This window comes from Sebastes umbrosus, chromosome 24 (genome assembly GCF_015220745.1).
Source record: "Sebastes umbrosus isolate fSebUmb1 chromosome 24, fSebUmb1.pri, whole genome shotgun sequence".
Taxonomy (NCBI): domain Eukaryota; kingdom Metazoa; phylum Chordata; class Actinopteri; order Perciformes; family Sebastidae; genus Sebastes; species Sebastes umbrosus.
This window is the reverse complement of record NC_051292.1, coordinates 12,940,476-12,961,986: the sequence shown is the minus strand read 5'-3', so window position 1 is coordinate 12,961,986 and position 21,511 is coordinate 12,940,476. Positions and strand designations below refer to the sequence as shown.

The 21,511-nt window shown below is 43.1% G+C and overlaps 1 protein-coding gene across 2 annotated transcripts in view; it reads right to left on the bottom strand.

Annotated features, from left to right (window-relative positions):
• Positions 1-6,041: 6,041 nt before the first annotated feature.
• The window catches only part of LOC119483823 (pseudouridine 5'-phosphatase), a 31,316-nt gene continuing 15,846 nt past the window's right edge, over positions 6,042-21,511 (bottom strand). The window contains exons 4-5 of one of the 2 annotated variants that reach the window (XM_037762319.1): positions 6,915-7,138; positions 6,042-6,705 (exon numbers count right to left, since the gene is read on the bottom strand). In XM_037762319.1, coding sequence (XP_037618247.1) covers positions 6,962-7,138 — 177 coding nt within the window. In that variant the 3' untranslated portion in view covers positions 6,042-6,705; positions 6,915-6,961. Of the gene's footprint in view, positions 7,139-21,511 lie in introns of both variants that reach the window. The other variant, XM_037762318.1, reaches the window with a different exon arrangement.

Here is a 21,511-nt window from a genome sequence, read left to right as displayed (position 1 = left end):
ACAAAGATGGTGACGGAAAAAAACAAAGATGGTGACGGACAAATACCAAGATGGCAATGGCTGAAGACCAAGATGGCAAAGGCTGAAGACAAAGATACAGACGGCCAGAAACCAAGATGGTGACAAGCGAAAACCAAGATGGCCACGGCCAAAAACCAAGATGGCCACAGCCAAAAACCAAGATGGCCACGGCCAAAAACCAAGATGGCCATGGCCAAAAACTAAGATGGCGACAAACAAAAACCAAGAAGGCGATGGCCAAAATGCCGAACTCAAGGCTTGAAAACGGCAGTACACGTGGGTGACGTCAAGGTGGCTACGTCTTCTTCTTATCTACAGTCTATGGTTCAAATACAGATAAATAATAATGCTACTTCATGCATACTAAGGTATGTGGCTACAGAAGTTATTTTGTAAAATTGTGAGTAAACCCAAAGCAGCTAAAGAACTGTGTTGCACACCCATAACAGCACAACTGGGCCGAGGTACTGTGAGACGTGTGGTGTGTTGCAGATTCTACTGTAAGATGGAAATGTTGCTCCAAGCAGACTTGATGCCCACATACATAATTCAGGGAATCAAGGGCAACCAGCTCTCCTGACGTGTTCACGGTGAAGCCCGAGGCCCTTTTTATCGAACCAAGACAACTCTTTACTGCACCGTTTTCCTTTAAATGGCCGTACTCTCTCGACTGTACACATTTATATTCCATTTATTGCAGCTGTAACAGGGAGACGTCTCCGTAAAGTGGAGGGCCGTACCAGTCGTCCTCACGGCTCTGATGTACGGGGGAAGGAAGAGGCGCTTTGTGGGACACTTGTTCACACACATACTGCCGGCTTCAATGGAAGCTTTAAGCCACGTAGTGTACGCCTCAAAAGAGGAGAAGATTAACAGCGAGAGATAAAAAGATTCAGAGAGAAGGCTCTGAGAGAGCGTGCAGACCATGGAAAATGAGATGCTGATGCTCTGTTAGCTCATTTGTCACTGTTCTCCTTCGCAGGAAAGCCCCTGTAAAGTATTCATGGGCTCCCTTTTACTTTACATTCTCCTCTCTGCATTAGATCACTATTGACTCTCGCTGAGACCTCCACGGCAAAGAAATCTTTGAGAGAACAGCGGCGACGCGCCAGTGTGATGTCGCAGCTGAGGCAGAATGTCTGCTGGGGCATACCGAAACGACTATTCCCTCGCCAGTTTAACACCGGCTGTGTCTTACAAGTGGAAAAGCAAGGTGGAATAGATATAGATGTGATTAAAAATTAAGTCAGGAATCAGTTCCTGGCATAAATAATTCAACAGACCAGCGCAGGCTCAAATTAAAAGCATACAGCATTATTAAAGAAAGAATGAGATTGCGGATACAAGCGGGTAAAATTAGTTTTTCGTCGTAGAGCATCTACGGAGGGGGCTCCGAGTAGAGACGCTGCTCCTTCACGTCGAGAGGAGCCAGTTCAGGTGGTTTGGGCATCTGATTTAGATGCTTCCTGAGTGCCTTCCTTTTGAGGTTTTCCAGGCACGCCTATGAGACTCCTTGGTAAACCAGAACAAGCTGGAGAGGTTACATATCTCATCTGGGTTGGGAAAGACACTTGGAGGAGCTGGAAAACCTTGCTGAGGAGAGGGATGTCTGGATGAGTTGCAGAAAGTGGTTGGATGGACGGACAATATTATTCATATTTGCTATTCATCCCGAGGGGAACATGAACGTCTGCACCACGTTTGATGACAATCCATCCAATTAGTTGTTGGTATTTTCATATGTGACCTTCACGGCAGCATTGGATGAAAATTCAGGAACTAATAAGGAGAAAAAAAGACATCATCTTGGAACCATGAACGTCTGGACATCAATTTGTGCCCATCCATTATGCAGATGTTGTCTCCAAAGCGATAGAGTTGTACTCACGTTTACACACGTGGCACAACAGCAGTCATTTCATTATTATTACGTTTGATAAATCATCCCCAACGTAGAGACGGGATCGATCGGTAACGGTAAATCCCAATCTGTAGGCTACTTTTCTTCACCTCAGACAGGAGGTCACCCAGCTCAACGCCTTGTCACGGCCGTCGGCGTTAGATACCAACGCTTAAGGCGTGAGACGCACCAAGCTTTCCAGTAAGTAAACCCATTCGCGTTAATATCAAACGATCAGGGAAAGTCCGCTGATAGTGTGGTGACGTAGCTTTTAGAGCAAAAAGACACACTCCGGGCGGGTTTGAAGGTGGATGGGTCCAACAAACTTAGGCTTACATCCAGGAAATTGTTGTTCATGTCCCGTGTTCACGGCGTCATTTTCGCTGTACAAACGTACTAGTTTTAAGCCCAACCATGTTGTTTTTTCCTAAACCTAATTATAGTGGTTTTATTGCCTTAAACTAAGTAAGTGTTTTTGTTTACTTCAAAATAGGGATGCACCGATACCACTTTAATGGACCCGAAATTGAAAGATGTTTAACGTCATGCTGCCTTAAAGTGGCATCGGTGCCGTTGTATCGGAGCCGTTTTGCGAGTACGAGTACAAGAGCACAGTATCGGACCCGACACTGGTATCGCTGCATCCCTAGTTTGTACAACTGAAAAGAGTGGCGCAGAGATATAAAGATTGCGGCTGCCCTGATTATCGTTATCGTTATTGATTAGTGTGCATGATGTCAGAGCAAGTCAGACACAAATCTAATGGACATGTGTTGTGTGGCGATCGATTCTGCGCCAGCCTGGCTCATCATGAACGAGCCTTAATAATAAGAACTATACTGTAGTAGCAGAAAAAAGATCCCCCCTGTGGCGTGTTGTCTAGTGTGCATAACTACGACTTCCCTGTTTCTTTTTCTTCCCACTCATCTAAAAAATATTGATAAATCCTCCATGACATCAAACTCCCAAGACACCGAAAAGACAACAAATAAAGTTATTAACATGTTAATGTGATATTGTCTGGCCTTAATCGTGCATTAAACTCCTCTTTGCGTTTACAAATCTGCTCCCCAACATCGTCCTCTTCTATCACCTGCTCCTCTAATCAAATTTATACTCTCATCACTGGAAGCTGAATAAAACATGAGGTTCCATTTGCATCACTGAGGAAGCATGGAGTCTCATAGCAAGTGCAGATAGCAGAGCGTCCGCATCCTATCTCGTAACAGACAAAGTGCTTCTCGCGGTCAGAGTCCTTCGATATCTTCATCTCCATAAAATCCCTTCTGGTTCGAGTCGAGGTTGCACACTTTGGCAGCGGAATACAAAAATGGCATCCAGCAGAACTACTCCCATTGGATCTTGGCATTCTTCTGCACTCTGCCCCTTCTTGGCAATTCAGCCATCGCCTGCGCTTTAGAGATATGCAGACTCGAGATATGCTTTTTTCGCTTGGTGTCAAGAATAGAGGAATCTATCTAAGTTCTGCCACCTTGCACATAGAAGAGTTATTTGTTTTGGCTTTTAAAGAAAAGGAGGATTTTCTTAAGACTATAAACACAAAGAAGTTGGCGTGCATATAACTACTGCCGAGTATTTTGATGCAAACTTTTTGGATTATGACTGTTTCTGTCAGACAAATCAATTAAAATACTTAAATCACTGTTGCTTCAGTGGATTCCCTGACTATAATACAGAAGCTCCTGCATATTTAATCCCTCATTTCCTTCAGTAAGGTGATGACTTTTCTTTCCAAATCCCCCCAAAGAAAAATACAAAAGCTGCTTCTAACCGCCTACTCAAAGATATGACATCCAGTCGGTATCTTTTGAGACCGCTCGTCTGAGACAAGATTGAAGGAAATGTAGAGAAAGAGGCCTGCCTGCATTATCTGATGAGCCTCCCCATCCTGCTCTCTCCACATTCTGTCAGAGGGACAGTTTGGCAGCCCCAAAATACAAAAAGCTTTAATGTTCAAAATGAGGTCATCTATACAATGTCTCTCTCTCTGGCGTCCGGTGTTTTTTCGACTTTGCCTGTAGAGGAACTGCTTGTCTGAGTAGCTGCAGATAAAAATCCGGATATAAAAACCTGACGTTGAAGATGAATGTGTCCCACAGCCACTCTCGCCCTATCAGTCGCGAGCACAGACGAGGAGAGGAGCCTGGGAAACATGTCAGGGAGCTATCTCCTCTCCTCTCTCCTGCCCTCTTCAGTCACAGGGAGAATTAAAGTGGGAAAGGTTTGCGGCGAGGATAAAAGAGAAGGGTGATTGGCAGACATGGGATAGAAGAAAAAGAAGAATAAGAAGGGCAGTAGGGTGGATTTTATAACACGTATGTTCACAGAGGGACATTTGGATGGCTGACCCACGATTACGGCCGCCAAGCCAAGAAGCCTAAAGATAGCCGTTTCGAGAATGACAAAAAGGCTGAGGCCAGGCTGAGAAATGATTTTCGCCCCCCAGCTGGAAGCCATTATCTTGAAATGGGTCAGCGCTATGCACAAACAAGAGGAAAGATGCCAAGCTAACGCTCCTTCGCAAGCCGGATTTCAATTTCAAAGACATGTAGAAAGACATTAGTGAACACTGTTGTAGAGTACGCACACTTCCACGTGCTCCCAATCGGTGGAAACATGTTGGATGGCAACGCAGCTGAGCATCAAAATCACTTTAAAGCTTTCAATTCTTCAATTATAGCAACACAAGATTAAAAGGTGCATTATGTATGAATGGCTATCAGGACGCTTAACAGGACTCTTCTCCTGCTATATGAAAAACTAGTAAAGCATAAAGTGAAAGAGAGAGGCTTGTTGTAAATAAGGTGATACCATAAGGGCAGGGGTCGGCAACCTTTACTATCAAAAGAGCCATTTTAGGCAAAATAAATAAATAATGAATCTGTCTGGAGCCGCAACTCGTTTGAGCATTGTGATGAAGGTAACACAGTTTATAGTCTAAGTATATAGTATATAAGTCTAATGCAGTGAGGGCCAAAGAGCAAATGTACTACGGAGTATTAGGGCCACATTGAGGGAAAAAACATCTGAGATTTAAAGAATAAAGTCATAATATTGTGAGAATAAAGTCATTACAAAACGGGAAAAAAGTCATTATATTACGAGAATAAAGTCATAACTTAACGAGAAAAAAAGTCGCAATATTACGAGAATAAAGTCATAACTTAACGAGAAAAAAAGTCGCAATATTACGAGAATAAAGTCATAACTTAACGAGAAAAAAAGTCGCAATATTACGAGAATAAAGTCATAACTTAACGAGAAAAAAAGTCGTAATATTACGAGAATAAAGTCATAACTTAACGAGAAAAAAAGTCGCAATATTACGAGAATAAAGTCATAACTTAACGAGAAAAAGAGTCATAATATTACGAGAATAGTCATAACTTAACGAGAAAAAAAGTCGCAATATTACGAGAATAAAGTCATAACTTAACGAGAAAAAAAGTCATAATATTACGAGAATAAAGTCATAACTTAACGAGAAAAAAAGTCATAACTTAACGAGAAAAAAAGTCGTAATATTACGAGAATAAAGTAATAAGTTTGCGAGAAAAAAAGAAAAGAGGAAACTGTAGACTAAAACGAGTGTAACTTTGGAAGATATCCACATTGACTGCTGAAGCATCATACGAGCTTTGGCTGGATATTAACGTGCACGATGAGTTTCATTTGATGCGCGTGGAACACAAGACAAGACAGTCCTCCCAAGAAGAAGAACAACAGACGATTACGACAACAGTGGATGCTTTTTGGATCTCATCATAAAAATGTTAATAGCTCATTATACCATAAATCCTCTGTGACACAGACTACTTCCTATTACCCAAATGCCGGTAATTTTTCTTTTATCTGGGTATCTGATATGAAGCCATAAACAGGAAGTGGCCACTTACATCTAACAATACAGCCGGTGAACCGAGTGTGACAACATGACTAAAAGCTATAACTTCAATAAATTAAATGCATGCATCAGTTAGGTTCTCTGAAAATATGAATATGTCTGAAAATAACCCATAGCCCACTTCAATCTGAAGTCAAAGTCAACATGAAGATGAACTTTAAATGAAAGGAAATTGCAGAAGTATCACGCTCCGGGTTTGTGTTATAGATTTCTTTATTTGATAATGAAACTTCAACACATTTTGCACATCAGAACAAACTGTTACACAGCGTGGATGGAGTTCTATTAGAGTCGGAGCCGGTGGTATTTTTCATGCAGCCTTTGATTTGAATCTAAATGAAAATACAGACATCCGTTTGTTAACGGTACAGCCACTCTTTGGTGAGACTTAAAGGAACAAAATGAAGCACGTTTTTAGGCCAGGAGAGGGTAAACGACACGTAGGACTACAGAGTGAAATGTGAGCAGGAGAAGGGAAATAAAGCTGAGCCCCCCCCTCCTGGAGGATGAAAGGCCAGGGAAGGCGTGGAGGGGACGTGGATGGGAGTGCGGTGAAATCCTATTTGAGGGAGCAGCGGCGGTGCCGGGTTGACTCCGGCGGGCCTCTGTTAAAACCCGCTCAGAGAGAGGACACATGTGAGTCGCGGTTAAGTGTTGAGGCAGAGATGAAAGGGTGAGGACCGGATTACACCGAGGAGACGAGTACAGTCTCCGTCATTTCAATAAGGCCTCTTAAAAACACAACGTAAGACGAGGACGCTGATCCACTGTGTGTTCGTTCAACAGCTTCCAACAGAAACCGTCTTTTGATTCACGTCCAAATGACGTACGTATAGAGCGGGGGTTGCAAGGACAACCGGTGAAAAATATCATTTCATTATCAAGGAGGCTGATATCTAGAAACCTCAACCATCTACATGTCTGGACACACCGAGGGTTGAATAATGAAAGCTTTCAAAAAGCAGTAACGAGGTTTTGACCCCCGTTGTGACGTCTGACAGGAAACAATGAAAAGTAATCAACACCAACAAAAATCATCAATGTTCACCCATAACATGTCGAGGTGTGCAGGAAAGCCTGGCTCTCTTACTCTATCGTCGTGGTGGTTTTCTGGCTCAGTCGTACGCCGGCAGGCCGAAGAGCTGCGGCTCAAACTTCTCCATGCTCCGGAGTCGCAGCGTGGCCTCCTGGGTAAAGCTCGGGTCCAGGTTGTCGTCGGGAATCATCACCACCTGCATCCCCGCGGCCAGCCCCGCCTTCACGCCGTTGGGAGCGTCTTCGAACACCAAGCACTGTGCAAGGACAAAGGAGAGGAGAGCTAAATGATATTATCCTCTAAGCCTGTTAGGTCTACAGGATTTCACCCCTCGCAGACGCAAGCGGAGCTGAGACCGAAAAACAAACAGGGAAATGGAGCATTTCCATTTCCAGTGTGATGATATTCCTCAGAGGAGTGCTGTTTACCTGCCAGGTGGAATATCCATTTCATCTACAATTAGAGCTACGCTGCTCCCTGCAGCCAACGCGTCAGTGGCTTTGTCTATATTGTCAGCCACAGCATTGAAGATGAGTCGTGCATATCAAGAGGCTGGACAAAAATAAAAGCCGAACCTGTTTTGGTGTCAGAGATGAATGCATCATGAAAACTTTCACTGACCTATGGTTTGTGTATAGAATATGCCTACCAGTGATTTTGGAAAAACTTGTATTTTGGATTTATTTATTCATTGAAAATAAACAATCCCCCCATATATTGCTTTATTTCCTATTTCCATCATCATCATCATCATCTGACACGTAAACACAGACAACCATTCACTCTCACATTCACACCTATGGGCAATTTAGAATCAGCAATTAACCTAACCTGCATGTCTTTGGACTGTGGGAGTGATGGTACGTGTCCATGCTTCCCATTCATTGTCTATGTAAGCAGCCGTGCAATGCATTCTGGTAGCGTTGGCGGCGCGATTCGAGAAACGGAGCCTAATGATGCCCGCTCCTCATTTGCATAAAGTTGGGGGCTAGTGTACTTTATGTAAATCACGGGGCGTCCGACGCGACTCGCCGCCTCTCGAAAATCCCGAGAATCTTTTAAAATAAACGATCCAAAATAAAGACAGATTCAGCAACTGCGTGGATTCGTTCTCAGAAACACATTTCGGTGAACTGTTTTCGTGAAATAAGAGGAGAAAGTTTCCAAACGAGCCTCCGTACTGTTTGCGGTTTGTAAGCTGGGAGCAGCAGCCCACGGAGGGAAAACGTTCGTCCAATCCAGAGCCTAGTGCCTTGTTTCTAGTGGCAACCCACCCAAGCGTCCAATGCTGGGAAGCGGCGCGTCCCTTCGCGATAAAAAAACGCCCCTGTGGACACGTACCAGAAGCCGGAGTACCCGGAGAGAACCCACGCTGACACGGGGAGAACATGCAAACTCCACACAGAAGGGCCCCAAGCCGGATTCGAACCTGCGACCCTCTTGGATCATCGTGCATCCCAATATTTCATATTTATTTTAGAAAAATAAAATGAAAATCTTCACCCTGGCCGCAGTTTTACAAATGTCTGCAGAGACCTAAAACACCGTTTGGATTTGGACGCATAGAAAGAGCTACAAAAAAACATGTAGGCCTGAGAACTATACTACTGATGAACTATTTTGTTGTTTATGTATCATGAAGCTCATCACAGTTTAACAGAAATGTAAAATTTCAGATCCATCAGACTCAGTGACAAACTGATCTAGCTACCGATGTAATGCTTGCTCCAAATACATGTGAATATGACCCTCTTTTACAAATCCTACATTGAGTCTCTATTAACATTCCTCTGTAATCCGCTGGAATGGCGATCTCAGTGTCAAAGACAAAACTGCTCTTTCAAATAGTGAAGATGAGCAGTAAAATCCGAGGCGACTACAGACAGGTAGCGCGGAAAGCTAAATCCATACTCTCAGTAAGAACCCGACCCCCTTTTCCTCTGAGTTAAGACCACCTCCTGGCTCCCAGTTGAGGTTCCCCCTGTAATGAGTAATAAATACAGACACTCATTCATTCCCTCCTGAACTCAGGCCAGGCCGGGGGGGAGGTAGTGGGTGAGTGTTGTTGTTGGTGTTGTGTTGCTGATGAGGATGGTGACTATGATGATGTCGGTGGTGTTGGTTGTTTTTTGCACTTACTTATCGTTGTATTTGTACCAGTGATTTATCTATTTATATGATAATGTCCCGAAAATTGATGGCTTTTTGTATCTTACTGTCTTACATATGTCGTGATGCAAAAAAAAACTGCCGTCCAGAGACAAATAAAGCATTATTAATGTCTAATATCTTCAATGAAGACAGAAGATGTGTCAGAATAAAATGCATGAAGAATGTAAGCAGTATATCACATGCTACAAGTGCTGAAACAGTTTCACTGAACTTGATCATTTCAGGCCTTAAAGGTCCCATATTGTAAAAAAGTGACATTTTCATGTCTTTTATATTATAAAGCAGGTTTAAGTTCTATATAAATACTGTGAAAGTATCGAATCCACAGAGAAATACACACAGCCCGTACTCAGAAATTGTGCGTTTGAAACAAGCCGTCAGGATTTCTGTCCATTTGTGATGTCACAAACATACAATAATATAATAGACCATTTCACGGTTTTAAATTAAACATTCTAAACGTGTCCCAGTTTGTTTCCTGTTGCAGTGTATGTGAATGACATCAGCTGACAGGAAGTAAACATGGACCCAAGCTGTTGCAATTCCGTTGAAATGTACTAAAACGGAGTGTTTCAGACAGAGGGTGAATACAGATTTATTCAAGGAGACAGTATGAGGAAAATAATGTGTTCTTTGAACATTAAAACACGTAAACATGTTCTAGTAGAAACATAAAATACAAGTATGAACTTGAAAATGAGCACGATATGGGACCTTTAATATTCCTCTAAGGTCTTACCTATAGAACATATGGGATTTCTCAGGGTGCTTTCACACCTGTAGTCTTTTAGTTCATGTTCTCGCTGACTTGTTACGAACAAACTAAGAGGTCTAACAGGTAAAACTCTTTCATTGGACGGTTTTGGTAGCCAAGTATTTAAGCCAAGCATCTACCCTAAAATGCACTGAATGTGTAGAAGTCTATTCATCTATAAAGTAACATTTGCTGACAATCGGTTTCCTTGCTTGTATTTATTGCATAGCTACACAGTATAGGTTACACAAGGACAACTTCAATGCACAAGTCTTAGAAGATATGGACTTAAGCAGCCTGTATTTCCTCCGGTTGTCAGAGCTGAATATCTTATTTCCCCATTCAACGAGGCTGAGAGAGCAGGAAGAGCATTTCCTGGACAAAAAAAAAAAACACTGTTTTGTTGGTAAGTAGGTAAGTGAAGTGTTCTTGGCTCTGAATCACACTGAAGAGGAGGAGTGAGTGCATTTGTTTTATCCAAAAGGCTTTTTTGGCCTCTCTTGGAATCTCTCATGAATACTAGCAGAGAGAAATAAGACACAAAATAGTCACATTTGTATTATTATAAATCCATTTTAACCATGTTCCAACAAACAATACTGTGGTTATCTGTCCATTTACTGCCACCGCTAAAAGGCATTTATATATATACATAGCACAATAAATCAGGGAATCAAAGGTTGTGGATATTCCATTCATCTCGAGATGCCGATACCAAATCTGTTTAATTAAATATTGAGCCTATATTTGCAAATGAGCATTAATATATGCCACACACCTGCCCTTTAACCTGAATTTGAAAAGCCTCTTTGTTTCCCTTTTTTTTTTTATTAAGAATCATTATTGGGTTAAAACACAGCTTTAACGCCGTGGTTGGAGGCAGCACTCGAGTGTGAATAAAGGAAACAGACGTACAATGAGTCAATAGCTGAACAAGGAGACACAAAAAGCTGAGTCTCAGCGAAAGCCTTAAGGACCTTTGTTCGTCTCGACTCTAATACTCAGGTAGAACAAAGAGGCCTCCGCGAGTCTCTTTAAACCCTAATTGACTTCTGTGATGTCACTAAGCCCGAAACTGGAGGACGTGGAACAATGACGGAGGAAACACAGAGTGCACGACGGAGGGGCCCTTCGCTAATTCCCTTGATTTGGAGCAATTAAAACTGGTAATTACCCAGTGAGCTGGTGAAATGACCCTTTAATCTGCTTCCAATGTGCTGCATTGAAACGGATGGAAACAGACACAGATGCATTGCAGCTCACTGGACTGATGGCTGGGGTGGATTACAGATGGAAGTTACGAAAATAAGAAAAAGCTGAATGGATAGTACTATGTGCCTGCACCACAACCCACAACCCAGAACTAAGTGGTATCCAAACTTCTCCAGTCAAACGATGCCTGCAATCGATCCTTTTTGTGCCCAGTTCTAGAACAAGATGACTGTTTTGCTTGCGAGCTTTCTTCGATTTATTGCGACGTGTGATTGGCCCACTACCGCAGCCCATACAGACGGAATTGCCTGCCTGCACACGGCTCTGAACGCATAGATGTCCGAGCCGAACGGCAACAAGTGTCGACATAGCTTACACTTGTGACTTGGTGATCACAGGCTCCGTCCTTTCCACGCTTCCCATTCATTGCCTATGTAAGTGGCCGTGCAATGCATTCTGGTAGCGTGGCGGCGCGATTCGAGAGACAGAGCGTCACGACGGCCGTTCCGAGAAAAAAAGCCGTAATATTACGAGAATAAAGTCGTAACTTTACGAGAAAAAAGCCAGAAGTTTACGAGAATAAAGTCAGAAGTTTACGAGAATAAAGTTATAAGTTTACGAGAAAAAAAGCCATATGAGATTAAAGTCATAAGTTTACAAGAAAAAAAGTCGTAATATTACGAGAACAAAGTCATAGCTTTATGGGAAAAAAAGTCGGAATCTTACGAGAAAAAAGTCAGAAGTTTACAAGAATAAATTCGTAATATTACAAGAATAAAGTCAGAAGTTTACGAGAAAAAAAGTCGTAATATTACAAGAATAAAGTCAGAAGTTTACGAGAAAAAAAGTCGTAATATTACAAGAATAAAGTCAAAACTTTACGAGAAAAAAAGTCGTAATATTACGAGAAAAAAGTCAGAAGTTTCCGAGAATAAAGTTATAAGTTTACAAGAAAAAAAGTCGTAATATTACGAGAACAAAGTCATAGCTTTACGAGAAAAAAGAAAATAACACGTAAAATTACTACTTTATAATATTATGACTTTATTCTCGTAATATTATGACTTTATTTTCGAAATCTCCGATTTTTTTCTTTCCCTCAATATGGCCCTAATACTCCGTCTTGCTGCTGCTGCATGGAGCTGGAGCCATCCAGTTGGTGCCCCCACACCCCCCCCCATCCCATTTAATCTTTTTAATGTTCCCCCAGTATTGTTTAGCTGTGAGTTGAATCCCCAATTTCTACCAGAAGCCAGACATTGTGCTTGTTGATATCACATCTGCTTAACCAGTCAACAGCCCTGCCAGCAACACCTGAAAGAAACGTACATTTAGTACCACCTCTAGAGCAAATATCTTTCCAAGAATTCGTCCCCAAAGTTGGCAGAGAATAGTGGAAACAAAAGCAGTACAGAGGGACAGTGGATACTCATTATATTACATTAGCTGCTTGTTTCTCTCTCACATTAAAGCAACGAGGGCTCACCCTGATTTGCATCCATAGCAAGGAAAAAGGTGGGTTTTAAAGAGTCTTTCATGGGTCTACATCACATCTGAATTGTGTAAACGGTATAAATATTTGTAAAAACATACCAGTCCATTTGATAAACATGCATCCAACTGTTGTTGTCAGATAGTACAGTTAAAAGTACATGTTTCAAGTGGCGGCAGAAGGAAAACCACAGCAGCATCAGTAGTACTGCTGACTACAGTAGCTGTCACACAAAGAGGAGGTGTTCTGCTTGTTAAACACCCCCCTCCCCCCACACACACAGCAACACAAAGCCTCATAAAAATGTAACAAGATAAATCCACTGAAACTCACTTTACCAACCTTTTAGAGAGACGAAAGAGTTTAACCAGCTTTTCATGCCAACATAAATAACCTGGATTCAGAGCCGAGCAGGAACACTCGCTGACGTCAGGGAGGGGGGGGAAGTGGTGGGGAGGGGAATCACTACGGCTGTCGACTGAAGGTCAAACATTAGCAGCGCTGAGGGTTTAGAGTATTTACTGTTTATTTCACACACATATATCTCTTTTTCTATTCTCTTTTGGCACAGAGAAGTACTCGTATCGGTACTCGGTATCGGCGAGTACTCAAATGTAAGTACTTGTACTCGGTCTGAAAAAAAGTGGTATTGGTGCATCGCTAGAGGAAACAATGAATATATCAATCAAAAATTAATTGTTATAATAATTGGAATAAATTGTCAGTTGTATTTACTTTTGCCACATTCCCTGCATCTCTATTAAGCTTTAATTGTGATTCTTCACCTGTCCACCAGGTGTCTCTAGACCAGGGGTCTCAAACTCGCGGCCCGCGGGCCAATTGCGGCCCGCAAAACGATATTTTGTGGCCCCCACCTTGATATGAAAGTTTAATGTTAGTGCGGCCCGCAAATTTTTTTTTTTTTTTTTTTATAAAGTTTTTTTTTTGGGGGGCATTTTTTCATTTTTATTGACAGGACAGTGGATAGAGTCTTGGAAAGGGGGGAGAGAGAGAGTGGACGCGGAAAGGGCCACAGGCCGGATTCGAACCCGGGCCGCCGCGGTCAGGACCAAGTCTTGTTACATGGGCGCCCGCTCTACCAACTGAGCTAACCAGGCGCCCTCGGCCCGCGAGTTTTATGTGAATGGCAGTTTGCCGTGGAAGGTCCCTTTGTTGCGCGAGCCCGAGCTGAACGAACCTACCAATCACAGCGGGGTATATGGCTCCCGGGGACGGGCAATCGGCCGGGCTTGATGCAAGCAGAGAAACATTTCACAACAACTGTGGCGGCGCCCGTGTAACATCGCATAAGCTTGATTAAAGCTTGATTTATACTTCTGCGTTGAATCGACGCCGTAGCCTGACGTGCACCTCTCCAGAAATGTAACTACACGTCGCGGCGACGCAGACCAAAACAGCTGTGATTGGTCCAGTCTCAGCGGTGCTGAGCGGCCAGGACCCCGGACAACCACAGAAAGTTCTACTTCTCTCTGCCTCCATCTTTTCAATGTTTGTTCACACAAATCGACTCAGATATATTTTCTCTTTTCGGCGTTGCAGTAATGTCAGTAAAGGTTCTGTGGTTCAACAGTTATTAGCTCCAACTCCGCTCAGTTTCTGTTTGTAGTACAAGAAGAAGGAAACTCATAGAGACGCCGCCGCCAACTAGCGGTTTGGTGGTGTAATTGCAGAGCAACACAAACACAGCAGGCACAACTTTATTGCGGAGTGACACCAAGTGGAATGAATATATATCATGTCTTTTTCAAAGCCTGCAGTGAAGAGAAAGGTTGGTGACGAGCACAGACAATTTCAGGAAAAGTGGGAGACGCAATAGAGGCCATGTTCAGAAGAACCGTTCATGTTCTTCAATGTTCCATTCATGTTCAGGACAGTTCATGTTCAGAAGAACCGTTCATGTTCAGAAGAACCTATTCAAGTTAAAGAACTGTTAATAATGACGTTTGAGAAGATTGTTTTTTTTTTAACAAAGCTTTTTTTGTGGAATACCTGATGCGGCCCAGCCTCACCCAGACTCTGCCTCCAGTGGCCCCCAGGTAAATTGAGTTTGAGACCACTGCTCTAGACCCTTCTCATCCTGGTCACCTGACTTCCACATCCTCCTGCACACCCGTGTGTCTCATTCCCCAATCACCATGTCAGGAGAGTTAAGATGAATCCCTGCTGTCTCAGCCAACGATCCACAGAGAAATCTTGAACTCATTTTAGGGTTAGGGTTAGTTACAACCACGTCACAATCACAGTTTTTGGGGGTGTGGGCTGGGAGGACCCATGCTGTCAACAATCCTTCTTCAAAAAATGGTTCTTGAGAAGCAAATGGTTCAGCCTTTCAGAAAGAACCCTTATTTCTAAGAGAGTAGCAGTAAAAAGACAGTTGAGCTTTAAACACCACTCTTTAATATAGTACGTCTTTGCTGGGATTGAAGGGATACAGAGCCTTGTTTTAAACAAAGGAGGAAGGGATCTACCAGCCGTCAGTCTGTCAGCGTCGCTGAACAAAGTTTCAGATGAAGCGATCTTTTAAAGTTGGTTCCCAGCGGTGCCGGCTGGTCTCTTGACTTTTCCCTTTCCCTCTGGGTGGAACTGTGAAGAGACGCAGTGCCCCTCCCCTCCTCAAAAGGTGCCATGGAAGATTTACAACCTGTCCTCAGGCCTACACCCAAACACATGCAAGATTCATCAGAGCCAACTGAACCTGGAGCCGCCGTGTACCCGAGTCGGCGCTCGCTGAATGGGACGAGACAAAGAAAAGGGGACGTGCGGCGAGGCCAGAGCTGTAAACTGTGACCGTTTGGTGTGCACGGACACATACAAACACCATCCCATTGTCTCAAACACAATTGGCCACTAACACAACACAGAGGCAACCCTTTCAGAGGGAGCGTGTCGTGGGAGGACGATAGCAGCCTGCGTGCTGTGATTTGGAGACGACACAGGCCTTGTTAGCCTGCAGACAGCGCTGCCGGCTGTGGACAAGCACTTCAATGAGAAACACCTCTTCGATGACGCTTACGCATCAGCTGGCTTCACAGGCGCTCGTAATCGCATAGATCATCTCTTCAGACAAGCAGGGGTTTCACCCTGAGGGGGGTCACATGGTGCCGTGCCATGTGCATTTACTCCCCCGATGTTTGATGTATAGAGATGAGTCAACGTTCTAATGAGAGCAGACAATCACAGCTTTATAGTTATAGTTGAACCGCTGCTAGCAGTCCCGGGGAAACCCTCACATAAATTCAATTAAAGGTTTGCAATACTTGCAATACTGTTGTCACTTGGGTGCAGCATTTAATGTACTGTAAGCGTCAGTGATCTGTCGTGAAATCACATTTATGTCGATAAGACGAGGTGAAGATGTTGCCGAAGTTGAAATGTCCCACTTTGAATCAATTCATTCAGTGTGTTATACTGTTTTAAAAAGTTAAATCAGGCAAAAAACAGAGTTCTTCTGTCAGCATTTCGTTACAAATCTCACTCATTGTGCACACATTTACACAAGCCTGATTTAGTTAATCATAAGTGTGTGTAGACACACCCTTATTCAGCTGTTTGCATATAAAGACTTCACTATGTTCCACCGGTCTTTAAACCTGCCAATAAGCAAAGAAGAATTCCCACAGAGAGTGTAGCGTTGAGGATTCTCTAACAAATCCAGAGCAGCCGACGTGACGCACAACTATTTATAGCACCTGTATTATCATTAATACACCTCATGTAAATTATTCAAGATGTAGTTAATAGCAGTCACATCAAAAACAGACTTTACAAAAAAAGCTTCTCGACAAACGCACGGTTGACATGAAAAGAACAAACATGAGGAAATGAAATTAATGGGGAAAAAAACTGAGCAGACAGAAGTACTTCGTCAAAATTAAGTTGAAAACTGCTCCCAGCTGTCTGAGCACTGAGGAACGTTAGAAGGCTCTCGCTAACAGCTTCTGACTACAGGCCCCCTTTATGCTGTGCGATTTTTCGGGGCCGTCTGAGATTAAAGTTGACAATCGTGAGAGAAAACGTGGTGAAATCTTTGGTCATCAGTCGGGGAAAACTGACTGGTCTCAGATCTCACCGTGAGACACCGACAGCCGACGTAGAGCTTTGATGACGATGACAAGCCTGCAGCGAAATCTAGAGTTGGAAATTTAGGAGCAAATTCTCACAGTGTGACTGCTGTTACGACCCACGACTGCAAACCAGCCAATCAGGAGATGAAAGACATGAAGCATACTGGCCGGCGCTGCTTTTTGTGAGCACCGTTTTTGAAATATTCACTGTGCTCCTCTGTAGTTGAACTCATCATTCAGGATAGGGATGCACCGCGGTACTCGCAAAACGGCTCCGATACAACGGCAAGAGGGAATAGGGGTGTCAAGAGAACGGATACTTTGGTACCAAGTCGATGCCAAAATTCTAAAAACGGTTCTCATTTTTCTACAGTACCACAGGTACCGAGACGAACGGCATTCCGTTGTCCCAAGAACGATGTTTGGGATGAAGTAAACTCACTATTTTTATCCCTGATCATGCTACATTGTGAACAACAAATATGTCTTGAAATCGGCAGGACGAGCGCCAGTTGACGGGAGCTGCCATCCAGTACTCTATTCAGTCAAAATGAGTGTAGGCCTGAGGAGAGGTTGTTTGGATGTCGAAGGTAAAATTCTAACGTTATCATGATGCGTTCAAATGTAGTCTTGTAGAATTAAGTTTTTGGTGAGAAACTTGAATAAATCCAGTTGTTTGAAGGAGGTGTTTTCATAGCAATATAAAATAGATAATGGAGAGAGAATTATGACTTCATAGCAAAAACCAAACGGTAACAGAGGGGTGTATGTTGAAGTCAATGGGATTTATTGTTGTTTTTTTACCGTGGTATCGAATTGGTATCGGTATCGACTATTACATTTTTGGTATCGTGACTTCTCTACAAGGGAAATTACAGTATATGGTCTGTAATAGACGTGGACGTTCAGCAGGACAAAGTCAAAATAGAAAGACAAAAGCCTCCAGAGGTTGGCGCCGGAGAGTTGAAGGGCAGGCGCAGAGGGAGGAACGTGAGGCAAAGATACTGCGTGAGGTGAATTTGAGTCAAAAATCCTACTGAGCCATAACTCATTCAAGACTTAAACTGACAAGAAACAACATATCGATATCATCCAGTGTGACTTACACCTCTCAGAAATATCATTATTTCCGGATAAACGTCCATTAATCTGCTTGCACTTCAGAACTAGCTTGAGAATCATCTCATTTTAAGTTTTCTTCAGTGTCAAAGTAACCCGATGATAGTTGCCCGTACATCTGTGTGGTATACTGAAAATGCTAGTCGCTCGTTCGGCGAACTTTTAATGGTGCCAATTTGAAGAAAAATGTCAAATAAAGGCTAAAAATGGGGCTTAAAAGACAACACCAATATTAGCTGACATTAAAACAGCCCGTTTGTTCCCAAATAGGCCTGATCTGTATGTTGGTGTTAGCGTGTTTTTGACTTAATCCATTTTTACAGAAAAAGTTAAATTTGCCACATTAAATAAAAAGAAAAGAAACAAAGTAAGACAAGCAGTTCCTCCCTCCAGAGATCCACTTTAAAATACAAGGATGTCAGGGTTAACCCTAACCCTAAACCTGCAGATGTGAAATCTAAATGAACGTTAAAATCACTCCACCTCCCCTAAACAAATACAAACTAAAGGAGCTTCACAGACAAAAGTCTGTCCTTGTGCTTAGAATTTAAAACACAATGTCGAGAGCAGAAGCATTTCCAATGGATTCTACCATCAACAGAACGATCCGCCCTGGATGACTTTGTTCAACTTGGAGACTTTGCCAGCATGTGACCCTGAGGTGAAGGCAACATGTCAGCTGCATGCCTGACATGTCGGTCTGTCTAACAACCTCGACATGGCCGAGGAAGGAATCTGTTCAACACAGAAACCATTTAATAGTGTCTTAATGAACACTAATTCATGCTTAATGGCATTTTGACCCCTTGTACCAATGATGCGATGGAGAGAAAGAAGCTATTCTAGCAGCTATCCGTGTTAGGTGGATACCTTTAGAGTAACTTTTGGCTATTGGCAGAGTTTGCTGCGTTTTCCTCCGTCAGCCAGTTTTGTAGTTCCACATTTGGCTCCTGGCTCCAGAGTCTCTTAACCAGTTTGGGCGGACTGGGATTCAGTTCAAGACGTGGTGGACTGTTTGATGCAGCTGCCATGTTTTTCATCTCTTTGACATCTGCACATAAACACCCAGTGGAGATGCCTTTGGAGTTGCAGCTTGCAGATAACATTCGGGGGGGAAAGTATTGAACATTTCAGTTGCTGAATTGAATTCTTAAAAGATATAGTCACTGGTTTTATTATAATGCACAACAGTGACCCCAACTACCCCAATCTCCTTCCAGCTCACTGTTAATGTTAGACAGCTGAACACAGTTAACACTCCTCTGATTGATTACACTTAATTAGGGGTGTAACGATACCTTTTTATAACAATACGATACATATCACTTTCCATAGTTCCCATATGATTCAAGGACCATATTTGGCTCATCTAGAGCGATACGATACAATTCAATGTCTTGAAATCAATACAGTAAAAGGAAAGATTGCTCGTGCTGCTGTTCTATTTTATCTGGCCTTTGCATATAAGGACATCTCCCCTTTTTGCAAAAGCCTAAATGTTTCCACACGATGGACCTTGAAAATCTCTGGCTCGTCTGGCTCTTCCTCGCCATCAGCCTGTTTCGTTTTGTTGTCGTCTTTCTGAGATTGGCGCTGTCATTCAATGTTTGATATATTTTACATAAAAAAACATACTGTATGCATGTCCAATGTTTGAATTACACTGTAGCTTATGGAAGAACACATCATGATAACGTTGTGATTTATCTTCGCTCGATGGTCATTTTTACTGAGCAACGCCTCATAATAATAACTCAATGGCACCTCCGTTAACGTTAGTAGCTCCGTTATTTAACCCAGCAGCACTGAGCTGCTCACCGACTGCTGATAGGTATCGGTACTAACTCTCCTTCTCTCCGCCGTGTCTCCGGTCCCAAACAAACTGAAACATGACACAGCGTGCGTATGTCGTTACGTCGTTGTGAACGCGTAACTGCCGGAAAGCATCAATACAGAGGAATCGATAGACACGGAGGCATGAGATGTCGTTTCTCTATTCCCATCCCCAGCGTTTTCCCTGCCTACCAAAGCGGCGGATGACCTGACAATTTTATCCGCCACTGCTGACAATTTACCCGCATTTGGCGGGTGGCAGCTGCTAATTTCAGACCCTGCATATAACTTTTTTTGTGCTTAAATACAATTTAATATTTATACTTTTTGTACTTTCTCTTTGTTAGATATATCTGTGTCCCTTTGCTTCTGATGTGATTATACTGCATTGGATATGCCAACTTCCATCCTTGGATCTATTATCCAACAGATTTGAAATCCTGCTCTACTAATGCACCCCTCTTTTTAGGTCGACTATATATTTGTTTGTCAGTTTGCCGTCCTCGAAACTGAGAAGCACCCGATTGCTGCATGCTTCTAGAAGATGTGAAGATAAACCTTTCCAACATAATATATGTGTCGTCCAAGTGGCAGTTCTCTCGTGTTACTGCTGTACAATGCATTTCTCAAACAGGCTGGGATATTTGCGTAATCTACAGGAATAAAGAGGGGATATTACATGCCTCATGAAACACAGAATACATCCCCTTCCCGGTCTCGTATGATTGCGGTGTGTACGAGGATCATGTGCTTTACTCAGGGATGCTGCTTCTCCTGTTCCCAGGAGAGCCATGAAAGGAAGACATATAAGACAACAGCAGCAATAAAACACGGCTGTTATTACGGGCGAGATGCGCCGGCGCGTTCTACGTATGTGTCAAACACACATATGACATGTGAGATTAAGGGGAATTGCATGTGTGTGTTTGTGTCCGGCGCGCAGCGGCCGGTGAGTAAGCGACAGTGACAGATCGGCCACTGCATCTTCTAAATGATCCCGGAGCCTGCGGGGCAGCCGAAGCCAGGGATGTGGAACATTTCCTCATCTCTGTTGTGGAGAGTGGAAATAAAGCTGATGGACAGACCCTAAGTAGAAGTGTGCATGTGTGCGAGTGTGTTAGCATAGTGTGCCAAAAGGTCACACATACAGCCTGATTGGTTCAAGGTTGTTTCTGAGGCCTTTCCCTCCCCAAGGCCAAGTCCCGAATGGCTGGGTAAACAACACACTGATGTCAGATAGATGTCGGGAGGAAAATGCTATTAAACTAGGTGTGGGCGATAAATATACTCCATGTATTGCGGCTTATTCTACGTGGGATGCAGTAAATCTCTACATCGCTGACATCGAGTACAAATATTAATTATCAAGTCGTTTTTTTTTTAAGCCACCGGCATGAGACTCGCTCTGGCGTTTTTGCTCTCTTCCTCTCGCAGACACACTCTCTCCTGGGTGTGTGTGGCGTACGTTGATATGGGGTGTGTGTTTTTGTATATCTGGAGGGAAGCAGGGAACAGAGGAGCCTGGAGAGAGCGGAGGAGAGAAGCGCCAAAGCGCGGTTTATACGTGTTGAGGTCGGAAAAGGTGATGGAAGACGGACGCCTCCGCTTTCCAAAAAGATGGTCAAACTAACCCTCACGTTGTGTTGCGGTACGTGTATCTACTAGGGCATTACGGTAAGAGCGTGTAAGAACTGAATAACAGTGAAGTGAACTCCATGGATCTTTGTTTTGACTTTGTTTAGCTTAGTCAGTGAGGCTTACTAGATGGTCAAACACTTCAGGAAGTCTAGAACAAGCTGGCTCTGTGGTCGGCATGGAGCTCGACTCCCTGGTGACGATATTATTCTGCACTTTAGTCTTTAAAAAAAAAAAAAAAAACTCTCTACCTCAGTTCTTATCCTGCATTATATTCCATATTTGACATTTCTTAATCCCCTGGTCTCTATATCTCCTATATTTTAT